Source organism: Medicago truncatula, chromosome 8 (genome assembly GCF_003473485.1).
Source record: "Medicago truncatula cultivar Jemalong A17 chromosome 8, MtrunA17r5.0-ANR, whole genome shotgun sequence".
Lineage (NCBI taxonomy): Eukaryota > Viridiplantae > Streptophyta > Magnoliopsida > Fabales > Fabaceae > Medicago > Medicago truncatula.
Genome location: NC_053049.1, coordinates 9,247,685 through 9,267,537, shown reverse-complemented (window position 1 = coordinate 9,267,537; position 19,853 = coordinate 9,247,685). Strand labels below are relative to the sequence as shown.

General features: G+C 30.7%; 1 protein-coding gene across 1 annotated transcript; it reads left to right on the top strand.

Moving 5' to 3' along the window:
• The first annotated feature begins 554 nt into the window (after positions 1–554).
• Positions 555–1,654, top strand: LOC11443393 (auxin-responsive protein SAUR32). Its single transcript, XM_003627449.4, has one exon. It carries the CDS (start codon positions 956–958, stop codon positions 1,280–1,282), a length of 327 nt encoding a protein of 108 aa, XP_003627497.1. The 5' UTR covers positions 555–955; the 3' UTR covers positions 1,283–1,654.
• The last annotated feature ends 18,199 nt before the right edge of the window (positions 1,655–19,853 follow it).

The window sequence follows — 19,853 nt, the reverse complement described above, 5'->3', positions numbered from 1 at the left end:
GACATATATATATATATATATATATCGTGTTTGTTACATTTGTTTTGATATTTAAATTTATTCTTATATATTTGTTACATGTGTTATTTGTATTGAAAATTAAGGGTATTTTTGAAAAGGAAAAAGTCAGTCTAAAAGTGCTGAGAGGGGTAGTTTTCTTTATATATAGTATATATATTTAATATATATTTAAATTACCCTCAAACTTTTTTTTTCTTGAGGAAAATTACCCTCAAACATTTTTTTTTCTTGAGGAAAATTACCTCAAACATGTATTCTAAAATTACCTTGTAAAAAAAAAATGTATTCTAAAATTATCCCTTTTTTTCAAATTTAAAATTAAACAAATGGAAATATGTATAAAAAAAATTAAATCGAAATCTATGCATGCCTAAATAATAGCAAACTTAAAAACAAACTATTTTTAGTTAATCAAAGTATTCAATTGTTTTTTGTGTGAAACCCCCTCACAAATATTTTTTTGTTTTTTTGTGTGAATAAATAAGTATTAAAGTGTTGGCAAGACTTTTCTTAGCCAAATGGAATTCCAACTAACTTCCCTATTCCTCCTCTAAATTTGTTGGAATAATCCGATTGATCCACAAAATATGGTGATTATCATCACCAACCAAGATCAAACGGTGTACAATCCTATTAAAAGTCTAAAACCTAGTGGCCCTACTCATTGAATTCATTGCCTCCTCTCTCCCCAGTCCCCTCCTTATATATTCTCAAAGTCTTCATGTTATTTATGCGTTTTCCATTTGTTATTACTCTATAATTATCATTATCAAACCATGACCATCTTTTCAAACCCTATGGGATACTCTTCCCTTATCTTCATCAAAAAAGCTATAAAATATCCAGAACCAGTTTTCCTTTAGTTTCAATATATTTTCACTTCAAAGTTTTTGAGTCTTTTGGTCTCTTTGTGTTCCTTTTGGGTTTAGCAAAAATGGGTTTGGTTGAAAAGAGTCCAAAGAATCTTCATTTGCATAGACACCATCTTCAACATAAGCAAGAGTTCAAAGGTGTTCCAAAAGGGTTTATGGCGATAAAAGTTGGTCTAGGAGAAGAACAACAAAGGTTTGTTGTGCCGGTGATGTACTTCAATCACCCTCTTTTCATTCAACTATTGAAAGAAGCAGAAGAAGAATATGGATTTGATCAAAAAGGAACCATTACTATTCCTTGTCATGTTGAAGAATTCAGAAACGTTCGTGGTTTGATTGATAGAGACAAAAATCTTCATCATCAACATGTTGGTTGTTTTGGTTTGTGAGAAAACCATGAAGTTGGAAGAAGAAAGAAGAAGAATAAATTTACATGAAAAATTATCTTCTTTTGAGTCTTAAACCTTGAATCATGGTTTCATGTTTGCAATGATTTGGTCATGTAAATTTCTAGTATAAAACTTAGTTAGGTTTTTTTTTTTTTTTTGCTGAAGGTGAATGACCACAGAATGTTGGTTTTCCGAATGAAGTTAATTTTCTTATTAATTTGATGAGAACTTTAATGCAAGATAGTGATGCTTTTCTATACTTTTATTGAAGATTTTTTTCTCTTTTACGGGTGAGAATGGTGCACCACTCTTTTGGAAAGATAAGATAATCGAAAAGAATGAATTGATTGTAAGTAGGGCTAAAATTTTGTATCTTTTCCTTTTTGAAGAGTCATTGATTGAAATTGCCATTATCAAATTGGTCCATAAAAAAAAAAATAAAGTGATTCAATAACCGATGGTTTAGAATTGGGGTTACATAATTTGGAGTTATATTCTTAATTATTCTGGATACTCAAATTCGGCCAAAAATTGCCCCTTAGATATTATTATTATTATTATAAGAAAACTGTCTGACTTTATTATAAATTAATTACACAATTTCAATGCATTAACTATTATATAATTTCCTTTTTCATATCTTTAACGAGTGTCCCTGAGGCACCAGTTAGCATTTCCCTTATTATTATTATTATTATTTATTTTAAAGGAAGATGTTTCGTTTGAGAGGAAAAAATCTAACGAATGAAATTTGGCTAGAGAGAGATTGTATAGAAGATGTGGCCATTTAGGAATTATTGAATTCTGTTATTTTTTGTTGTGTGCCGCCTTAGCTAAAAAAAAACAACCCTTCAAAAAAAAAAAGGGTGAGAAGAAACCTAGGGACCATAAGATTTAGGAAGAGAAACAACTTTTGCGTAAAAATAAAAGCTAGAGAAACAAATTTAGGTTTCCGTTTTGAAATCTAACTATACAACACCCTACTATAGGGTAGAGGATCCAAACCGGAGAGAAAATTTAAAAAAGAAGTTGATTATCTTTTATTAATACTCAAATATATGGTGGATTCTAGGGTGAGGGAGCAATTAAGTCCCTCACCAATGGATCATTCAATTTCATCGTTAGATTAAAAGCAGCCACATTATCTAATTATCCATCACCTCACCTGATCCAATTTCTTTCTCTCTCTACTTAGCCTATCTGAATCTTTTATCCAGCGTCTGCACTCTTTTATGTTATTTTCCATCATCTTCTAACTGTCATTTGATAAAAACACAAAAGTGAATCAGAAAAGGGGCTTAGCGACATAGATCCATATGTAAAGTTTGACTCAAAATTTTCACATCACTTCCCACTAGATATTCATATTTTAATCTATCAACTTTTATTGGAATTAAAAAGTAACTAAATTGAATGAGATATCGTAAGCTTGATTAGGGAGTGAGGGAGGAAGATGGAGCCGCATTTGATTCTTTTTTTGGAGCGGTTTGATTTAATATAAGGGAGGTTATCAATGCTAAGTGAGCAGAAAAATAGAAACGGAAAAGGCTAGAGAGAAGAAAACAAAGAAGCGTGATATTGTGTAAAGAGTGTATGGTAGGATACAAGCAATTAGATTAATCAAATGGCTATTAATGTTTTTCACAATGGTCCACCGATGAGGGACTTGTTAGAACCCTCACCCTAGAATCCACCCAAATATATAGGGGAAAGCGAATAATTTAAAATTTGGTCTAAGTAAAGTCTGATAAATAAATATTAGCCAAATACCACGTTGATCATTTTAGTTTGACAGAATTCCCAAGTTAGTCTTTTAAGTTTCGAAAGTTTCAATTAGATCCTTTTAGTTTGATAGAATTTCCAAGTTAGTCCTTTAAGTTTCAAAAGTTTCAAATAGGTCTTTTAGTTGATAAACTATTTCACCGTTACCCTTGCTGTCAGTTAATAATTAATTGATGTAGCCATTAAGTTGTTGACTTGGAGCAAAACGCTACCTTTTAAAAGCTCCAGGGTGTTAAAACGTTACGTTTAATCATCACAAATGATCATTCTAGGACTATAAATATCGTTTAATAGTGTTAGAAAGGCATTTGTTATTGTAAATAGATGTCTTTCTAGCATTATAAATGATCATTTGTGACCGCTAAACATAACGTTTTGACATCCTCGAACTTTTAAAAGGCATCATTTTGATCCAAGTCAACAACTTAAAGGCTACATGAACATCAGTTAAACAGAGCCTGACAGAAGAGGTAACAGTGAAATAGTTTATCAACTAAAAGGACCTATTTGAAACTTTTAAAACTTAACTGACTAACTTGAGAATTCTGTCAAACTATAAAGACCTAATTGAAACTTTCAAAACTTAAAAGAACTATTTTGAGAATTTTGTCAAACTAAAAGGACCAAAAGTGATATTTGGCCTAAAAGAGAAAAAACCACCCAAAAAGACAAAACAGATTTTATATATATATATATATATATATATATATATATATATATATATATATATATTAACCACTTGAGATTAATTACTTGACTAAAAAAAATTGATATTAATCATTGGTATCTATTTAATTAATCACAATCTTCATTAGTTTCTCTATTTCTTTATTGAAAGTTTAGGGTAATTTTGGAAAGAGAAAAAAATTATGTTATACGTTGTATTAAAAGTTGAAGGTGATTTTGGAAAGAGAAAAAACCAGCTCAAAAGAGCCAAAACAAACTATTTTATTTATATATAATATATATTAACCACTTGAGCCTAATTACTTGACAAAAAAATTGATATTGATCATTGGTATCTAATTACTTAATTACAACCTTGATAGACATGGTTTGGCCTGACTTTTGTACAGTTTAAAAGCTACTTTAAAACAAAAATAAAATTAATGGTTTTAAGAAAGAAGTTAAAGTTGTTTGGTTACTTTATTATTTTTAGTTTTACAATATTTTTAAGTTAAAAGTTTTTTTTTTTTTTGACGGAGTTTTTAAGTTAAAAGTTGTTTGACAAAATATTGTACAAAACTTTGAATCTAATGGTTGGTTTTTTCATTTCCAAACCCTATAACAAATTTAGTTAAAAGAATACTATAGTTGTTACATTGTTGGTATCATTGAAAAAAATATGTATAGTTTTTTTTAGTAAGAAAGATATGCATAGTTGTTACAATATGCCTTGTCCAAAATATATGTATAGTTTGTTACTAACAAATAGTTCTAAAGTAGCGTTCAACAACTTTTTACTAAAGCTCATTTTACTCAATTTTATACATTCTAAAAAGATATTTTTTTAATAAGTATTTAATTGATATTGTATTTGATTTATATTCTTCGAGAAGTAGAAAAAAACAGGGCCAAAGATGTATCATAGTTTCTCTATTTCTCTCATAAATTCACTATATCTTGATTTTCTATTTTATTCTCTAGTGCCACTATGTGACGTGCACTCATAAAGAATAACAAGTTAATTTGAAGGGAATTGAAAATTCTCTATCTACTCATTTTCTCTCTATTTCTCTAGAACATCTCATTTCACTCTTAACTATTCTTTCTAAGAGCGATGCTTGAGGAGGATCAAACTAAACTGTAGAATGACTGATGCAAAAGATTAGGATCCCATATAATTAAGGTAAAATATGATCGACATTGTGATAAAAGTGAATGCAAATTAAAGTCAAGCACTAATTTAAATCAAACTCCATCAAATGGCACGCCTCTTCTTTTCTTGCCCCTTAATGATGTTCAAAATCAAATATTACACTTTTCTCTTTTCTAAGATTTTGTTTTAGTGCTCAGAAATACTTTATTTAATTACTAGTGTTCAGACCTTCCCTTTTATATAGTATTGATCAAAATTATTTTGATTTCGATTAAAATTATAAGTATATATATAATAAATATTTTTTTGAAGAAGATATATATAATATATATTTTGCACTTTTATATATAATCTTTGTATGAACATTCCTGTTTGAATTAACTTGAGCACTTAATTCTCATTCTCAATCTCAAATGTGTGCCTTTTAACGTATGTATTAGAATAATCCTAACTTAACCAACATTGAATTGGCTCAGGTGGTATGAGACTTGGGCTCTATAAGCATGTGAAAGGCTTCATGGATTCGATTTCTGTCTCTTTGCGTTTGAAAAATATCTAATTGGGAGGGAAGAATCCACCTTATATGTTCCACATATTCTTCGACGGAGATTAGTCACTTCTAAACGATCGTCGAAACTTCGTACCAATATGATGATGATGATGATGATGATAATAATAATAATAATAATAATAATGATAATGATAATGATAATGATAAAGAATAAAGAATAAACTTAGCTTGTGAATGTATAACAAGTGAACAAACATATGGACCTAGAGAGGAAAAAATGGAGGTTTTGCATGTAGAATAATTGGTAGACAAAGACAAGCAATAGGGTATGTGGACCATTACTGTATCTAAAATCAAAGTTTAATAGTATCAATGGGGTCCCATAGGAATGAGTGAGAAAGGTAGAATCTCGAGTGTTTTTCTATTTTTATAGAGAATTGGTTTGTTGGTATTTGAAATTCATTTAATTGGTTAGGTGATTGAGAAAGACAAACAACCGTATTATAAGGTGAGAGTGTGTTGATATGCATGACTACCACGTTTGGTGAGGGTCATGGTGTTAGCCGAGACTATATGCATCCAAAGGCAACATTTAATTCAATTGAAGTATAACCTCAATCCCTTGTTTTGTTTGCATTCCTTGTTGATGGTTGAAAATTGAACCAAAAGATTTAAATAAGGAATACTATTTGGATTTTGGACCCCTTTGGATTCAACTTAATTCTCCTGATGTTATGGTTCAACAATATAATGTTTTTTCACCATCGTGAAAATATAACACTATAATAAGAAGAGTCTTATGTACATTTTTTTTTATGGTTAAATACGTTTTTGCTTCCTGTAACACCCCGTTTCCCATAATCAATTTAATTATAATCATAAAATCAGAGTTCAACACCAAACGGCATGTCACACTACTAAACATAAATTTCTTAAATAGGATAAAACTATTTAACATCATCTTTCATAAAACTCCATTAATTTGCAGCGGAATATTCTTCAAAATTAAACTCCATTATCCAACAATAAATCTTGGCACTAGGCCTCAACATAATAATTCAACAATAAACAAAGGCTACATTAACTTGTTCCAAAAATTGATACATAGGTAGAAATTAAACTATAAATCCCATCCCACGTATCAGAGTCCTAGACACTTTGAGCCACCACCAACTACTCAGGATCACCTGCAAGTTACCCATAGGAAGGGCAACATTTTCAAGCAGAAGGGGTGAGATTCACAACAAAATATAGGTAAAGAATGCATCAATTGAATCTAACACCCTATCAGATAATTCATCAACAATATTGTATAAGTATCATCATTTTCACTTATCATCATTAATATTAATTTATAACCCTCTCAACAACATATGCAATCCATCACCACTCCACTAAGACTCCTCTAAACACCCATGCATGTGGTACCAAAAATCAGGGCCGTGACCCACACCGCTGTCGAATGGTTAAAGCATTCTCATCAGAACATAAGTCCTCACCACTAACACCACTTTGAGTAACTAGTACTCCACCACTTTGAACGACCAAGCGTTCCAGAGCCGAAGCTCTCCCACTGTTATGTTTATGCAACTAATCCCCTTGAGTATATCTACATACCAACCAACCTAAACATATACATATATATGATTCACCATCCAACTTACAACATTTAAGTAAATTTTTAATTAAATACAACATACATTCAGTCAGCATCTATTCATCACAACCAACCAGGACATCTAGGGAAATATATATCAACATACAAGCCATGCTTAATTCAACAAGATAAACCATCCAACAACAACAGAATCAAACCAACAAAATACTGGGTAGCTCGCCTCGCGAGCACATCTACTCGCTATGGCGAGCTCAGGAAAATCAGGCACTCGCCATGGCGAGTTGGAGGCGAACTCGAGGCGAACAGAAATATGGTGCTCTCAGGAAAAATGATATTTTTTTCACTCAAACCTCAATTCTAAGCTCCCTAATCATCTTTTAAACCTAAAACTTGCTCTAGGCATCCTTATAATCATCTAGGTACATAGTACTACCCAAATTACGGCTTATAACAACATTTTAAAAATCCAGATTTTCCCAAGGCTACTCGCCATGGCGAGTTGTATCACTCGCGAGGCGAGCGATGAAGTTGTTCACTCGCTAAGGCGAGCAATGGCTACTCGCGAGGCGAGCGATGAACTTCTGTACGGGCAGAATGCAGGTTTTTCCCAAAAATCCCATTTTTCCTCAATTCACTCCCCAAATTAGTTTACAGATGTACAATGAAAGGTTTTATGCACTCAGAACCCATTTCTAACCTCAATTCAACGATTCCTACACTCAAAACCCATTAATCAACAAAAACCTAACTTCTCCCAATTCTCACATAAACCTGTTAGAACAAAATCAGAATTCAGAACCTATAAAATTGCGGTAAACCTCACCCTTACCTTAGAATTGCAGAATTAACACAGCAGAAATTGGTTCCTAGGCTCCTCTCCCTTGCACTTGGCTTTTCTCCCAAAACTTGTCTGTTTTCACGTAAAAACGTTTTCTCTGTTTTTTTCTTTTCTTAACTCCCAAAATGTAACTCCCCTAATTAGCAATTAACTCCCCACTAACTATATTAATTATGACATAACCCCCAAATTCTAATTAATTATATTCTCCTCTTATTTTAATTATTTAATAAAATAATCATATAATAAATATATATATACACCACATAAATCACCAAAAACCATATAAAATGACACCACACAATCAAAAATAATTAAATAACGATTAGAGCGTTACACTTCCTATAAAATTTTCAAATTTCAAGTTTAAGTCTCTAAAAAAATTTCAATCAATTTTTGGTCCTTCAAAAATATTCCTTCACATCTTTTAATCCTTACATTTATGTATAATCATGTGTATCCTTCGAAATTTTGTATTATTTTTTGTGGTCATGTTTAATACGTTATAGAATTCTCTTTTGCAAAAGTTTAATTTTTTAACAAGTTATGAATTCAATTTTTTTCCAGAAGAGATTTTTATAATATTATAAACATTTCGATAAAAATTCATTCAAAAATGTGAAGTATACAAATGATTTGATTTAGAAATAACAAATTATGAATTTCTAATGAGTTAACCCATTTAGGTTGATCTAGTGGTGTTGACTTAAAACTTTGCGGTGTGTTTTTCTCAAAGTCTCAAGTTCGATTCTCTCATGTGTCAATTTCAATGTGTTAGTAATTTGGCTTCTTGAGAAAAGTAATTTCTAACAAGTTGAATTAGTACACCACTTCCGAACATAATACTTTTTGTATTTGTTTCTCTAATCAATTTCTTAAGAGCACTCATTAGTATTTTTCTATTAAATAAATCAATTAAAAAAGGTTAAAATATATAATAAAATATTCTAACAATCTTTCACTTAAAACAATTTCAAAAGTGTAAGCTCCACATAGATTTCATCTAATAAGTATTAGAGTGAGCGTTAAAAAAAAGTGTTATTAGCACTCTTTATATAACGAATAAAGTTTTGTAAAAAGAAAATATATAACGAAGAAAGTGAATATTAATATCAACATTAAAAAAAAAAGAGGTTAAATATGTTTTTGATCCATATAAAATTTTTAAATTTCAAGTTTTAGTCCATATAAAAATTTTCATCAATTTTTGGTCCCTAAAAAATTTCGACCCCCACTTATGGTCCCTATTTTTAATATAAAACTTCTATTTTTTTTTGTTTCCTTAGCTAATGCATTACGACACTTGTTAGCGTAAACTGTTTAATTATTATATTCTAATATTATGTGGACATATAGATTTGTTCAACTATGTTAGTTATTTATTTTAGAGTCTTAACCACTTATAGTGATCAAATGAAATATAAAAGTTAACTAAATGACCCATTTAAAAATATTAAAAATCATAATTAGACACGACTCTATATATAAATTTGCATATATGAATGTTTTATTGTTAGTATCATTAAAAAATATAAGTATAACTTGTTATTATATGAAAATGCAAAATATATGTACTTTGTCAAAAAAAATATACCTATAATTTTAATCAAAATATTTTATATCAAAATCAAAATTTAATAAAAATTATTATTTGTGATTCATATGCATTAACACAATAAAAAAGAGCGGACATACACATATGGAGTGAACGCCGGTGTAGAAAAAGTTTGTTATACAATCTATTTAAATTTTTTGAAAACTTAAAATATAAATTAGTTACGTTGATAGTTTACATTTAAGACTTTGAGATCTGCTTTACTCTTTACTGATGTTTTTTTTTTTTTTTTTACAAAATAAAAGATATTCATTCATTCATTCAAATTGATAGAGTACATCGATATAATGTAAATTCGCTAAAAACATCAAGGATGAATATGTGAAAGACTCACAACATCCATGTTAACAGCATAAAATGGCAAAGTACAAATGCCTACACATATGACTATATTTAAATCTTCAGAATAACCATGTCTCCAGATCTGCACCATAGATGCCGCCGAAGCCATCGATTGGATCTGCACTGGATCGAAGCTGATATGACAATCTGAACCGATCAAATACCTGAGAGAAACAAGAAAAACAAACAACGTCGCACAAAGACGACGAACAAACCAACGTCGCACGAAGACAACGAAATCACAAAATAAAAAACGAAATAGATGTGAAAATCACTTATTTCAATAAAAGGGAAAGAGAAAAACGAGTTAGAGGGGTGATTTTGGGTCAAAAATTGATCATAAATCACCCCTCTTTGGTGGATGAAGGAGAAGAAACTAGAGTTTTCGTGACGGCTCACAAGAGATAAAAAGAAAAGAAGATCATTACTCTTTACTCATGTTAAAATAAGTATATTTGGAAAACATAAAATGGATGGATGGATGAAAATACATTTTTTTCTTGTGTTAAAATAAGTAATATGGAAGAGTAAATATGGACGGCAATATTTTTAAGAACATTTAAATTTTTATAGATAACTCTCGGTCCATCGATTAAATTTGAGGGTATACGTTTTATAGTCTCTTAAATTTATTAGATTGTAACTCTCAATCATACAAAACCTATCATTATTTTGTAGATTAAAGCATCACTCTCAATCATTTTATTTTTAAGCATCCCTCACAGAAATCTCAACTCCAAAAAGATGTTTACGTCGGTATTAGTTGAGACAAATACCCTCTGTAGAGAGTTACATTGTACTTTCTTCATTTTTTCAACACACCAAAAAATAAAAATCTCACAAAGAGACAAAAAATCATAAATCAATGTATTTATTGAGGGTCCATTTGTAACCAATTAAAATCAAAGTGATTTTGAGATTGAATAATTTAAACAATATTTTTAGAGATTTTATAAAAAAAAATAGAATTTATTTTGCGTTTTTTTATTATAATAAAAATAAATTTTTGTAAATAAATTTTGTTTGTTTGGCCACAACTATATAAAAGAGATTTTTTATTACAAAATTAACTCAAACTTTTGACACTTATTTTCTCTCTTCTAATTTTTTTAGACTAGTCTTAACAACTTCTTATTTCTTTTTTGAATATGTTTTTAGATTTGATTTTTTAAAAAAGATGTAAAAACAAACGCAAGCATCACTCTTATAAATGTTTTTTTACTTATTCAAAATGTTTTTATTTTCTTGAAAAAGTTATGGCAAACGGGTTTTGAATTTAGCAAATACGACTTATTTATATATGTGGAAAGATGGTGAAACACTTTAACGTGACCTATATCTATTGAGATCTAGCAAATACGAGAAAGAGAGAGGATTGGACAAAAGTGGTTCGAGGAAGGTAAAGGATTGAAGAAAGGATGAGGACTCATAAATTGAATTTCCCAAATAAATGGATTGAGTGGATGCATGCATGCTTGTATTTTCACTAGTACATTTTCAGTGAGTAAGGTTAATGGAGATAGCATTTTGTTTTGGAATTATTTATGGTGTGGTGAAGAAAGATTGAAATTTAGATTCCCAAATTTATACTATTTGTTATCGAGTGATAAAGAAGTAAAAATTGTAAAAATGAGCGCTTGGTCAAATAACATATGGAAATGGGACTTGAAGTGGAATTCCACTTTATAGTCTTTAGAAATAGAATAACATGCAGAATTTGAGGAGATAGTAAGTTGTAACTACTTATTCTGAGGGCTATAATTGGTTGATTAACTCGTGGTCAAGAGTTTGAATTTGACAGCTCTTAAGTGAGGGTTGTAAAGAAGTTATGGAGTGCATCAATACCATCGAAAAATTGGTGTATTTGGTTGGAGATTATTGCAAGTGAGATTACATGCATGAGTGGAGTTAACCCATTTGGGTTGGCTTGGTAGTATTGGCTTGAATCTGAGAGTATGCTCCTCTTTAAAGTTTATTCGATTCTTCCAGATGTCAATTTAAGTGGATTATTTTAGCCACAAGGGCTTTATCCACAAGGGCTTAAGCTTAATTTACTACATCTTCATGCTATTAAATTATGGAATTCTTCCGCATGTGCAAAAACACCAAAACTGCTCTATATAATGAACAAAAAATTTTCTTTATCTGAATTTATATAATACTCTCTCCGTCCAAAATTGTATGACGTTTTGGACATTTCATACATATTAAGAAATGCAATTAATATTATGTGGAAAAGAGATATTATGAGTTATTTTATAAAATTGTCCTTAATAAATACTCCCTCCGTCCCAAACTGTATGTCACTTTAGAAAAAATATTTGTCCCAAATTATATGTCGCTTTACAATACCAATGAAAAATTAATGTTACTTTTCCTATTATATCCTTAACTATTTATTACTCTCTCTTCTTTCAATTCCTTCATTTATCTTTCCCATATCATTTATTGAGGACAATTTTGTAAAACAACTCATAATATCTCTTTCCCACACAATACTAATTACATTTCTTAATATGTGTGAAATGCCCAAAACGTCATACAATTTGGGACGGAGGGAGTAATATGGGAAAGATAAATGAAAGAATTGAAAGAAGAGAGAGTAATAAATAATTAAGGTTATAATAGGAAAAATAACATTAATGTTGCATTGGTATTGTAAAGTGACATATAATTTATGACAATTTTTTTTTTCCTAAAGCGACATACAATTGGGACGGAGGGAGTAAGTTATAACAACCCTATATATAGTTTTTTTTTTTTTTTTTATAGTTACCCCAACTATAGTTTTCGAAAAAAGAGTAGTATTAAGCTATTGATACAAGAATTTCATTTAAATTTCAACGTAGACAATTTCATATATTTGTATGTTTTGCAGTTACTATTAAGCCAAGGGCATTCACTCAAACAAGTTAGAATATTACTACCAGAACCAATTTTCTCGCATAGTCAACTTTATGTATCAACATCAAGAGTAACTTCAAGGAATGGTCTGAAACAGTCGGTGCTTGTAGGTACCACGTTCATGAAACAGTCGTGATAAGATTTGTCGCGAGATTAAGCATTTTTCTATCAATAAAATTAGTTTCTCTACTTCTTGTTTTATTTATACTTTTATTTAAGCTCATCAGTATAATGAGTGAGTAGTCTCACTTCTTGTCTTGGAATTATCAAAAGTAATCCAAAGATGAACTTTCTATAATTTCAATTCTTTCTTTTGTTGTGGAGTTTCAAAGTCCAATATAATCTTATTATTTTTTTAGAAATATTTAGGAAACAATCTTTGTTGAAAGACAAAAGATGGTGCCAGACTTGTAAGAATATTAGATAGGATTTTGAAACATGAGAATAGTTTAAAAGTTCTTGAGGTGACATAAGTAATAGAACTTACCAAGTTTTGACAATGTAGCAACTGAACAGGGTAAAACACACTTTTGTACCTTGAAATGAGACATTAATCATCTTAGAAATTACCTCACCTTTAGAGATAGATTCTCCATAGCAATAGGAAGGAATGAGATTTGAATTGTTCATTGTTGTGATAAACACCAATAATCTGAAGACTATTACATTGCATATTTTTCAAAACAATCAAATCGTCAAATTTCTCGAACATTCACACTCATCTAGTTAAACACTTAGGAAAATACTATTGATACTCACAAGTCCTTGTGGATCAACGTCTTCTTATTAGGCGATAAAATCGTGCATTTCCGGGCTATCAGTTCTCTACCATGTGTCGACGTGGTGCATTTTGTAAGAGCGAAAGGATATAATGTTTAACGAAAAGGTTGTCAACTTGATGGAGGTAATCAATAATATCAAAATAATGGCATGGATTAATTTGCTTAAGTATATGGATGTAAGGAGAAAAAACTTATAAATTGTTTTCTTGATAATTATATGTGAGTTTCAACGGTGTTTGCCGCTCATCTACAAACCAAAAAAATAAGTAAACAATTAGGCCAACTAGTGCATGATGCCCATGGAACAAATACCAAAGGATGAACGTCCACATTCTATATTGGGCTTATATATTACGATCTCTCTATTAAGCAAGATTGACACCAAGCATGATTGCCTCTAATTCTTTTTTCAAAGCTTAAGAGGTGCCAAGATAAAAAGACATTACAAATAAATGGACTAAATTCAAAAAATTTAATGCATGAATCTAACAAATATTGTCCCCTCCATCGTATATGTTATTTATGTTGGACAAAAGAAAAGAAGAAGCAGCAGCAGCTAGTGAAGAGCTAGCTACAAATTTGCAGCGAGAGAGTTTGGATTGACAATGATATTTCCATAATCTCTTCTCCGAGCAATTTGAAGACCATAGAAAATTCTCCAAAGCGCGTTCAGAACACTACAGAATGTTTTAAGATTCATACTAACAAGTATCATAAATGCATTGTTCGTCTTAGAAATATAAATTAAAGTAGTCTCAAATGATAATTACATCATTTTCTATGTTAACTTGTCAAAAAAAAATCATTTTCTATGTTAAAATTACAATTTTTTTAGTTGTTATAAACAATGCCCTAAGAACTTTGGTAATTGGTTAACATTTTTTTTTATTTTAATTAGCGAACTGGTTGACCTTTATTTAGAATAATAATTTTTTTTACACTACCAAAAAAAAAAAAAGATAATGATTTTATAACTATTTTTTTATCAACCCACCACTTTGGATATGTACACCAATTCCCGTTATGCTCTATATGACACACGTTTCTTATCATACTTTATTAGTTTTTTTTTTCTTTCTAAAATGATATTGAATTATATTTAAAGATTATATATTTTCTTCAAATGATAATTATAAGTACGTAAGGGCAGATAGAGGAAACACTTTTGAGTACAAAATGTCAAAATTTGGGATTTCATATTCTTCATGACCTTTGTTTCGGGAACGAGTCAATAATCTAATAACTGAATAATTAGCACAACATTTCTAAAGTTGAATATACATTCATACTAAGCAAATAACCCCCCAGCTTATGTTCAATATCAGCACAATAATCAAATATTTCACTTTTTAAACATCGTACGTGGAGAGCTTCAAGACAATATAATACTTTAAAACAACTTCATCTTTACGGACCTCGTGTTTAGAGGGCTATGGACTGTCATGTTACTTCAAACCACTTCATCCTTACAGGCCTCGTGCTTAGAGGATTGTGGACGGTTAGAAAAGCTTGAGAAGATAAGAATTATTATTATTATTATTATTAAATTAAAGTTTTTTTTAGTTCACCATGATAGACCGATAAATTTAATTCACCATGTTTACTTTCATCCGTTTATAAAAAAAAATTCTGAGAATTTTTTTCTTAGAATATAAGAGTGTTAGAAAAAAGATGTTGGGGTTATATTTATATTATTCATGAGAATTATTTTAAGAGGAAGATTTATAGGTAGTTCCTGTGATTTTATTTCCAGGTTCATGGGGATTTTTTACGAGTAAATAGGCAATTACCTTTCGAAATTGGAAGTTTCGTCAATTATCTTTTTTTTTTTTTTTTTTGATAAAGCTAGAAAAATGCAATAAAAGAATAAAGGAAAAAGTACAAAATTGGGGGGACTAAGCCAATATCCAATTAGACAATAGAGACAGTAAAGCTGAGACACTTCCTAAGTAGCCTTAAATCACTCCTAAGGTGGGATAAGATGGAAAACACACCCTGCTACTGAGGGTAGTAACAAGTTACATTAAAATGACACAAACACAAAGAAACAAAGCAACAAACTAAAGTCTAAACCAAGGCATACACATCATGATTTATAAGCTTTAGATATGCCACTCTTAGCACGGGTTTGAATGCACTCATTTTCCGATCCTCCATTTTTGTCTGTTGGACTCTTTTGCTTCTTGGGTCTGCCTTTTTTTGTTTGCTTTACCACATCATAAGGTGAGATCAGGTACTTAGTAGCATATGGAGACTTGGCTTTATTCACTTCAGAATCAGTTTCTGGGTCAATTGTGTTGTCAATAGCATCAGTGTCTTCATCTCCCCAGAACCTGCTCAAGGCTTTACCATCTTTCATACAGGCAACTGATTTATTTATAGGACCATCATTAATTTGCACCTTTCTCTTGTCTTGCCCCAAAATCTCATCATAAGTGGTGATGGGTGAAATGATAGGCTGCAGTATGATGTTCTCATCAAAAATGGGGTCCCTAGCATTCCCAAATGACACAGAACTAACATTGGGGAATGACATCCTCCCAATGATGCTACTTTTGAAATTGTTTTTTACCATCAATTATCTCCTCTGACATTAACAAAAATTCGTCCTCGTAAGCTTAACTCAATTGGTATGAATAATATATGCAAGGTCTGGGGTTCGGAACCCCGACCACCACAAAAAAAAAGACATTAACAAAACTTCAATTACCCCCCTGAAATTGCACGGCGCTAATCAATTTCTCTCCTTCGTCAAAGTCTTTTATCAACATGACGTTGTGCAAATACTCGTTTTGCACTTATGTGCAAAATGCTCTTTGAACTTGAAAATTTATATTTTTTTTTTCTTATATTTGATTCAAAAGATATTAAAGACAAACAATTAACAGTAGCTTTATTATTTAAGTTATTTGCTTTTCAAACATCTTTTATACATAAGAATAAATTTAAAAAATATTTCCTATCATTTTATTCTTAAGGATACAAAGATAACTTCAAACAAATTCAAACCTGAAAACTTATTTAGGTCCATCTTATCATGCTAGGAGAGGTTTTTTCTTTTGAAAGATTATCATGCTAGGAGAGGTTGCCATGTCTACACTGCATCACTCTTCCTTTCTCTTTTGTTTTGGTAATTATATGTGAAATTGTCGGTTTTGAACTTATGTGCTCTATTCTTTGGTTGCCATTTTAATTTAGATGAAAAATTGGACCCATGATGCCATTTTCTCAATCTAGTCAAGAATTTCAACTACATTTGTAAATTAAGTAAGTAATTAGGACGTCCTTATAATATGTTTCTTCAATATTGCATCAATATGAGGTCACATTTTTTATAGAACACAAGGAATGGATAGGTATGATCAATTCATGTTGACCAAAAAGACAAGAGAATTATCTAGTAGCTAGATCAGCATTTATATATGCGCACTATTATCATAACCAAGAAAGTACTCATATGCATGTATGTATTTAAGTTTAAAATGAAATATAGAGCCAATCACTTGGATGCAAAAAAATTAGAGAGTTGCACTTTTGCACCTCTTTAATTGTGACTAATTGGAAGAAGAAGAAAAAATCGATAGAAGTTAGAAATAGAAAATATAAAATAGTTGTTAAACATGTGGTCCCTGACTCTTAGCCTCGAGGAATTAGAGACGGATGATGTCTTTGACCGTCTCTAAATTTTCTTCACTATCGAGAATATATTGTGCAAAATTTAGAGGCAAATGTGACTTCAATATTGCGATTGTGATATCGTTGAAAAACCTGTAAAACCTTTAGAACTATGCATGCGACTTTTGGTTCTGAAAACGTTAGCAAAAGTAAAGTCAAATGTGGGGCTAAAGGCCAATGGGACCAGCATGGAAATTGTGTCTAGAAGACAAGCATGAACTTATTGAGTAGTTATTTTCACTTATTGCAACTTGATTCGATATGGCCAATGTTTCAGCAACATTAATAACAAGCAATGAAAAATATTTATTGCGATTATATTTCGGAATTATGGAGAGTCCCATAAGATTTGAAATATGCTAGAAATTTGGGTTTTCGAGCCGTTGAAGTGAATGCAGATTAGTGCTAATTGTCTTGGTGGAAATGAGTGTGGTAGCATGAGCGGAAGGTATTTGGTTTTCGAGATTCGGCGGTTGATTAATTTGGATTGTGGGAGGTTGTGACGAAGCATTCTTACAGAAAATCTAACCGGTGGGAAGATGCTTTAGCTAAATTTAGGTGCTCTTTAACGGATGAATTTATCTTGTATGAGTTTTGTCCGGCTCAATTGAATCACTTGCTCACAACTGATGTAATAGGGATTTCTATCCCTCGTTTGATTCATATGTCGTTCTCTTTTCTTTTTGGATTTCGACCTTTGACATACTAAAATTAATGAGATATCATCAAGTCCTCACAAATACGTATATATGTCACGACTCACGACTCTATGCTAGGATGTTGCACATACATTTCCACCAAGTCCAATAATCGCCATTCATAACATATTCTCTAGACTAGATCATAAAATATGGCCTCTATAAAAAAGATTGTAGAACAGAGAATGAGCCTAATACTTTCAATTCACCAATGAAGTGTCCATTAAGAAGCATTGAAGTATCCAATAAAGAGAAAAATAAAATAAAATAAAAATTGATTTTGGAATTGATATATCGAAAAAGTTTATTATTGAGTGTATGTTTGGTATCATGGTAAGTATATCAGAATCACGGTGATACATTGTGATTTACAAAAGTTATAAAACATAACTTTTGAAAATAACGATGGATCACCGTGATTTTAGTACACTCACCGTGATACCAAACATAAATGCACTTTCGTATTGTTACAACTCTCGTGTAATATACACTCCCCGTTAAAAAAATTAAAAAGAATTTTATCACTCATTACATTCTTTTCAAATAATTAATCTTTGTACTTCAGCACAAATGATACATATTTCACACAAAATATGTAAAAATCAAAACTACGTCGCTCTAAATCCTATATGAAGCACATCTACCGCTTATGAAAACTTTTTTTCACTATCCAATAATCCAATCTTTATCTTATAAACTCTTAAAAAAAAAAAATACCATTATCCATCGTAGAACAGTCAATAGTTTTTATTTTTTATTTTTATAATCAATAGTTTTTATTAGAGGAGTTGTATTTTCATATGCTTAATATATTGAGATTTGGACTGACCTTTCTTCGTATTAATTTTCAACATCTTAATCCATATATAGATAAAGTTCAAATGAAACTAATACCAAATTCACTGGCAATATATATTGGAATAATGTTGTTCCCACATTAAAGGATGCTGGAAAACACCGCTAAAATACTAAAATAACCTCATCAGCCTTTAACTGTCAATGAATTTTAACCGGCCCTAATTAACTGCCGAAGAAAATTGGGGTTAAATTTATCATTTAATGATGTTTTTCAGCAATTTTCTGTATACATCATCGGCCAGAATTTTCAAAGAACGTAGCTTTAATCAACATGGGCCTTTTTTTTTTTAGAGATGGGCCTTTTCTTTTATTATCGGGTCTTTCACCATATTTGTGTGCTTAATGAAATATAGGATATTATTTATTAGGACATGATAATTGTACCCCGCAGCTACTAGTTCTACCCCCACATATTTTTAAAACTCTCAATACATCTTCTTTCTCCATACTCCCATACCCTTCATTCTCTCTCTCTCTCTCTCTCTCTCTCTCTCTCTCTCTCTCTCTCTCTCTCTCTCTCTCTCTCTCTCTCTCTCTCTCTCTCTCTCTCTCTCTCTCTCTCTCTCTCTCTCTCTCTCTCTCTCTCTCTCTCTCTCTCTCTCTCTCTCTCTCTCTCTCTCTCCTTCACCCTATATCTCCTTTTTTTTTTTTTTTCCTCTCTTACCATCTTCTCCCTCATGCACTTTCTTTCTCCTTTTTTGTCCTCCTCGTCCATCCATTCGCTGCTCCTTCCCCGCATTAGATAAGGTCAAAAACAAAAAAAAAAATTGAGAAACAAAGATAAAGTAATTACCATAACACACATTTTACGCTATATTTCAATATAAAATAAACCATCAAATTAGTCGCTGATTTTATAAAACATTCTTAAATAGGTTTATGAGATTATGAATATTTCTAAAAGGTCTTCGACTCCATTAAACTGTTTAGTTGGTCCCTGAATATAACCACCTACTATCAATTAGATCTTTATATTTTAAAAACTTAGTATCAATTTGGTCCATATTTTTAACTACTTATCACACATTTTCATAAGGACTGCTATAAGTATTGAGTCTCCAACATATTTTCATAAGGACTACTATACGTAAAACTTGATATAGTCGGTGACCTTTTTAAAATATTCATA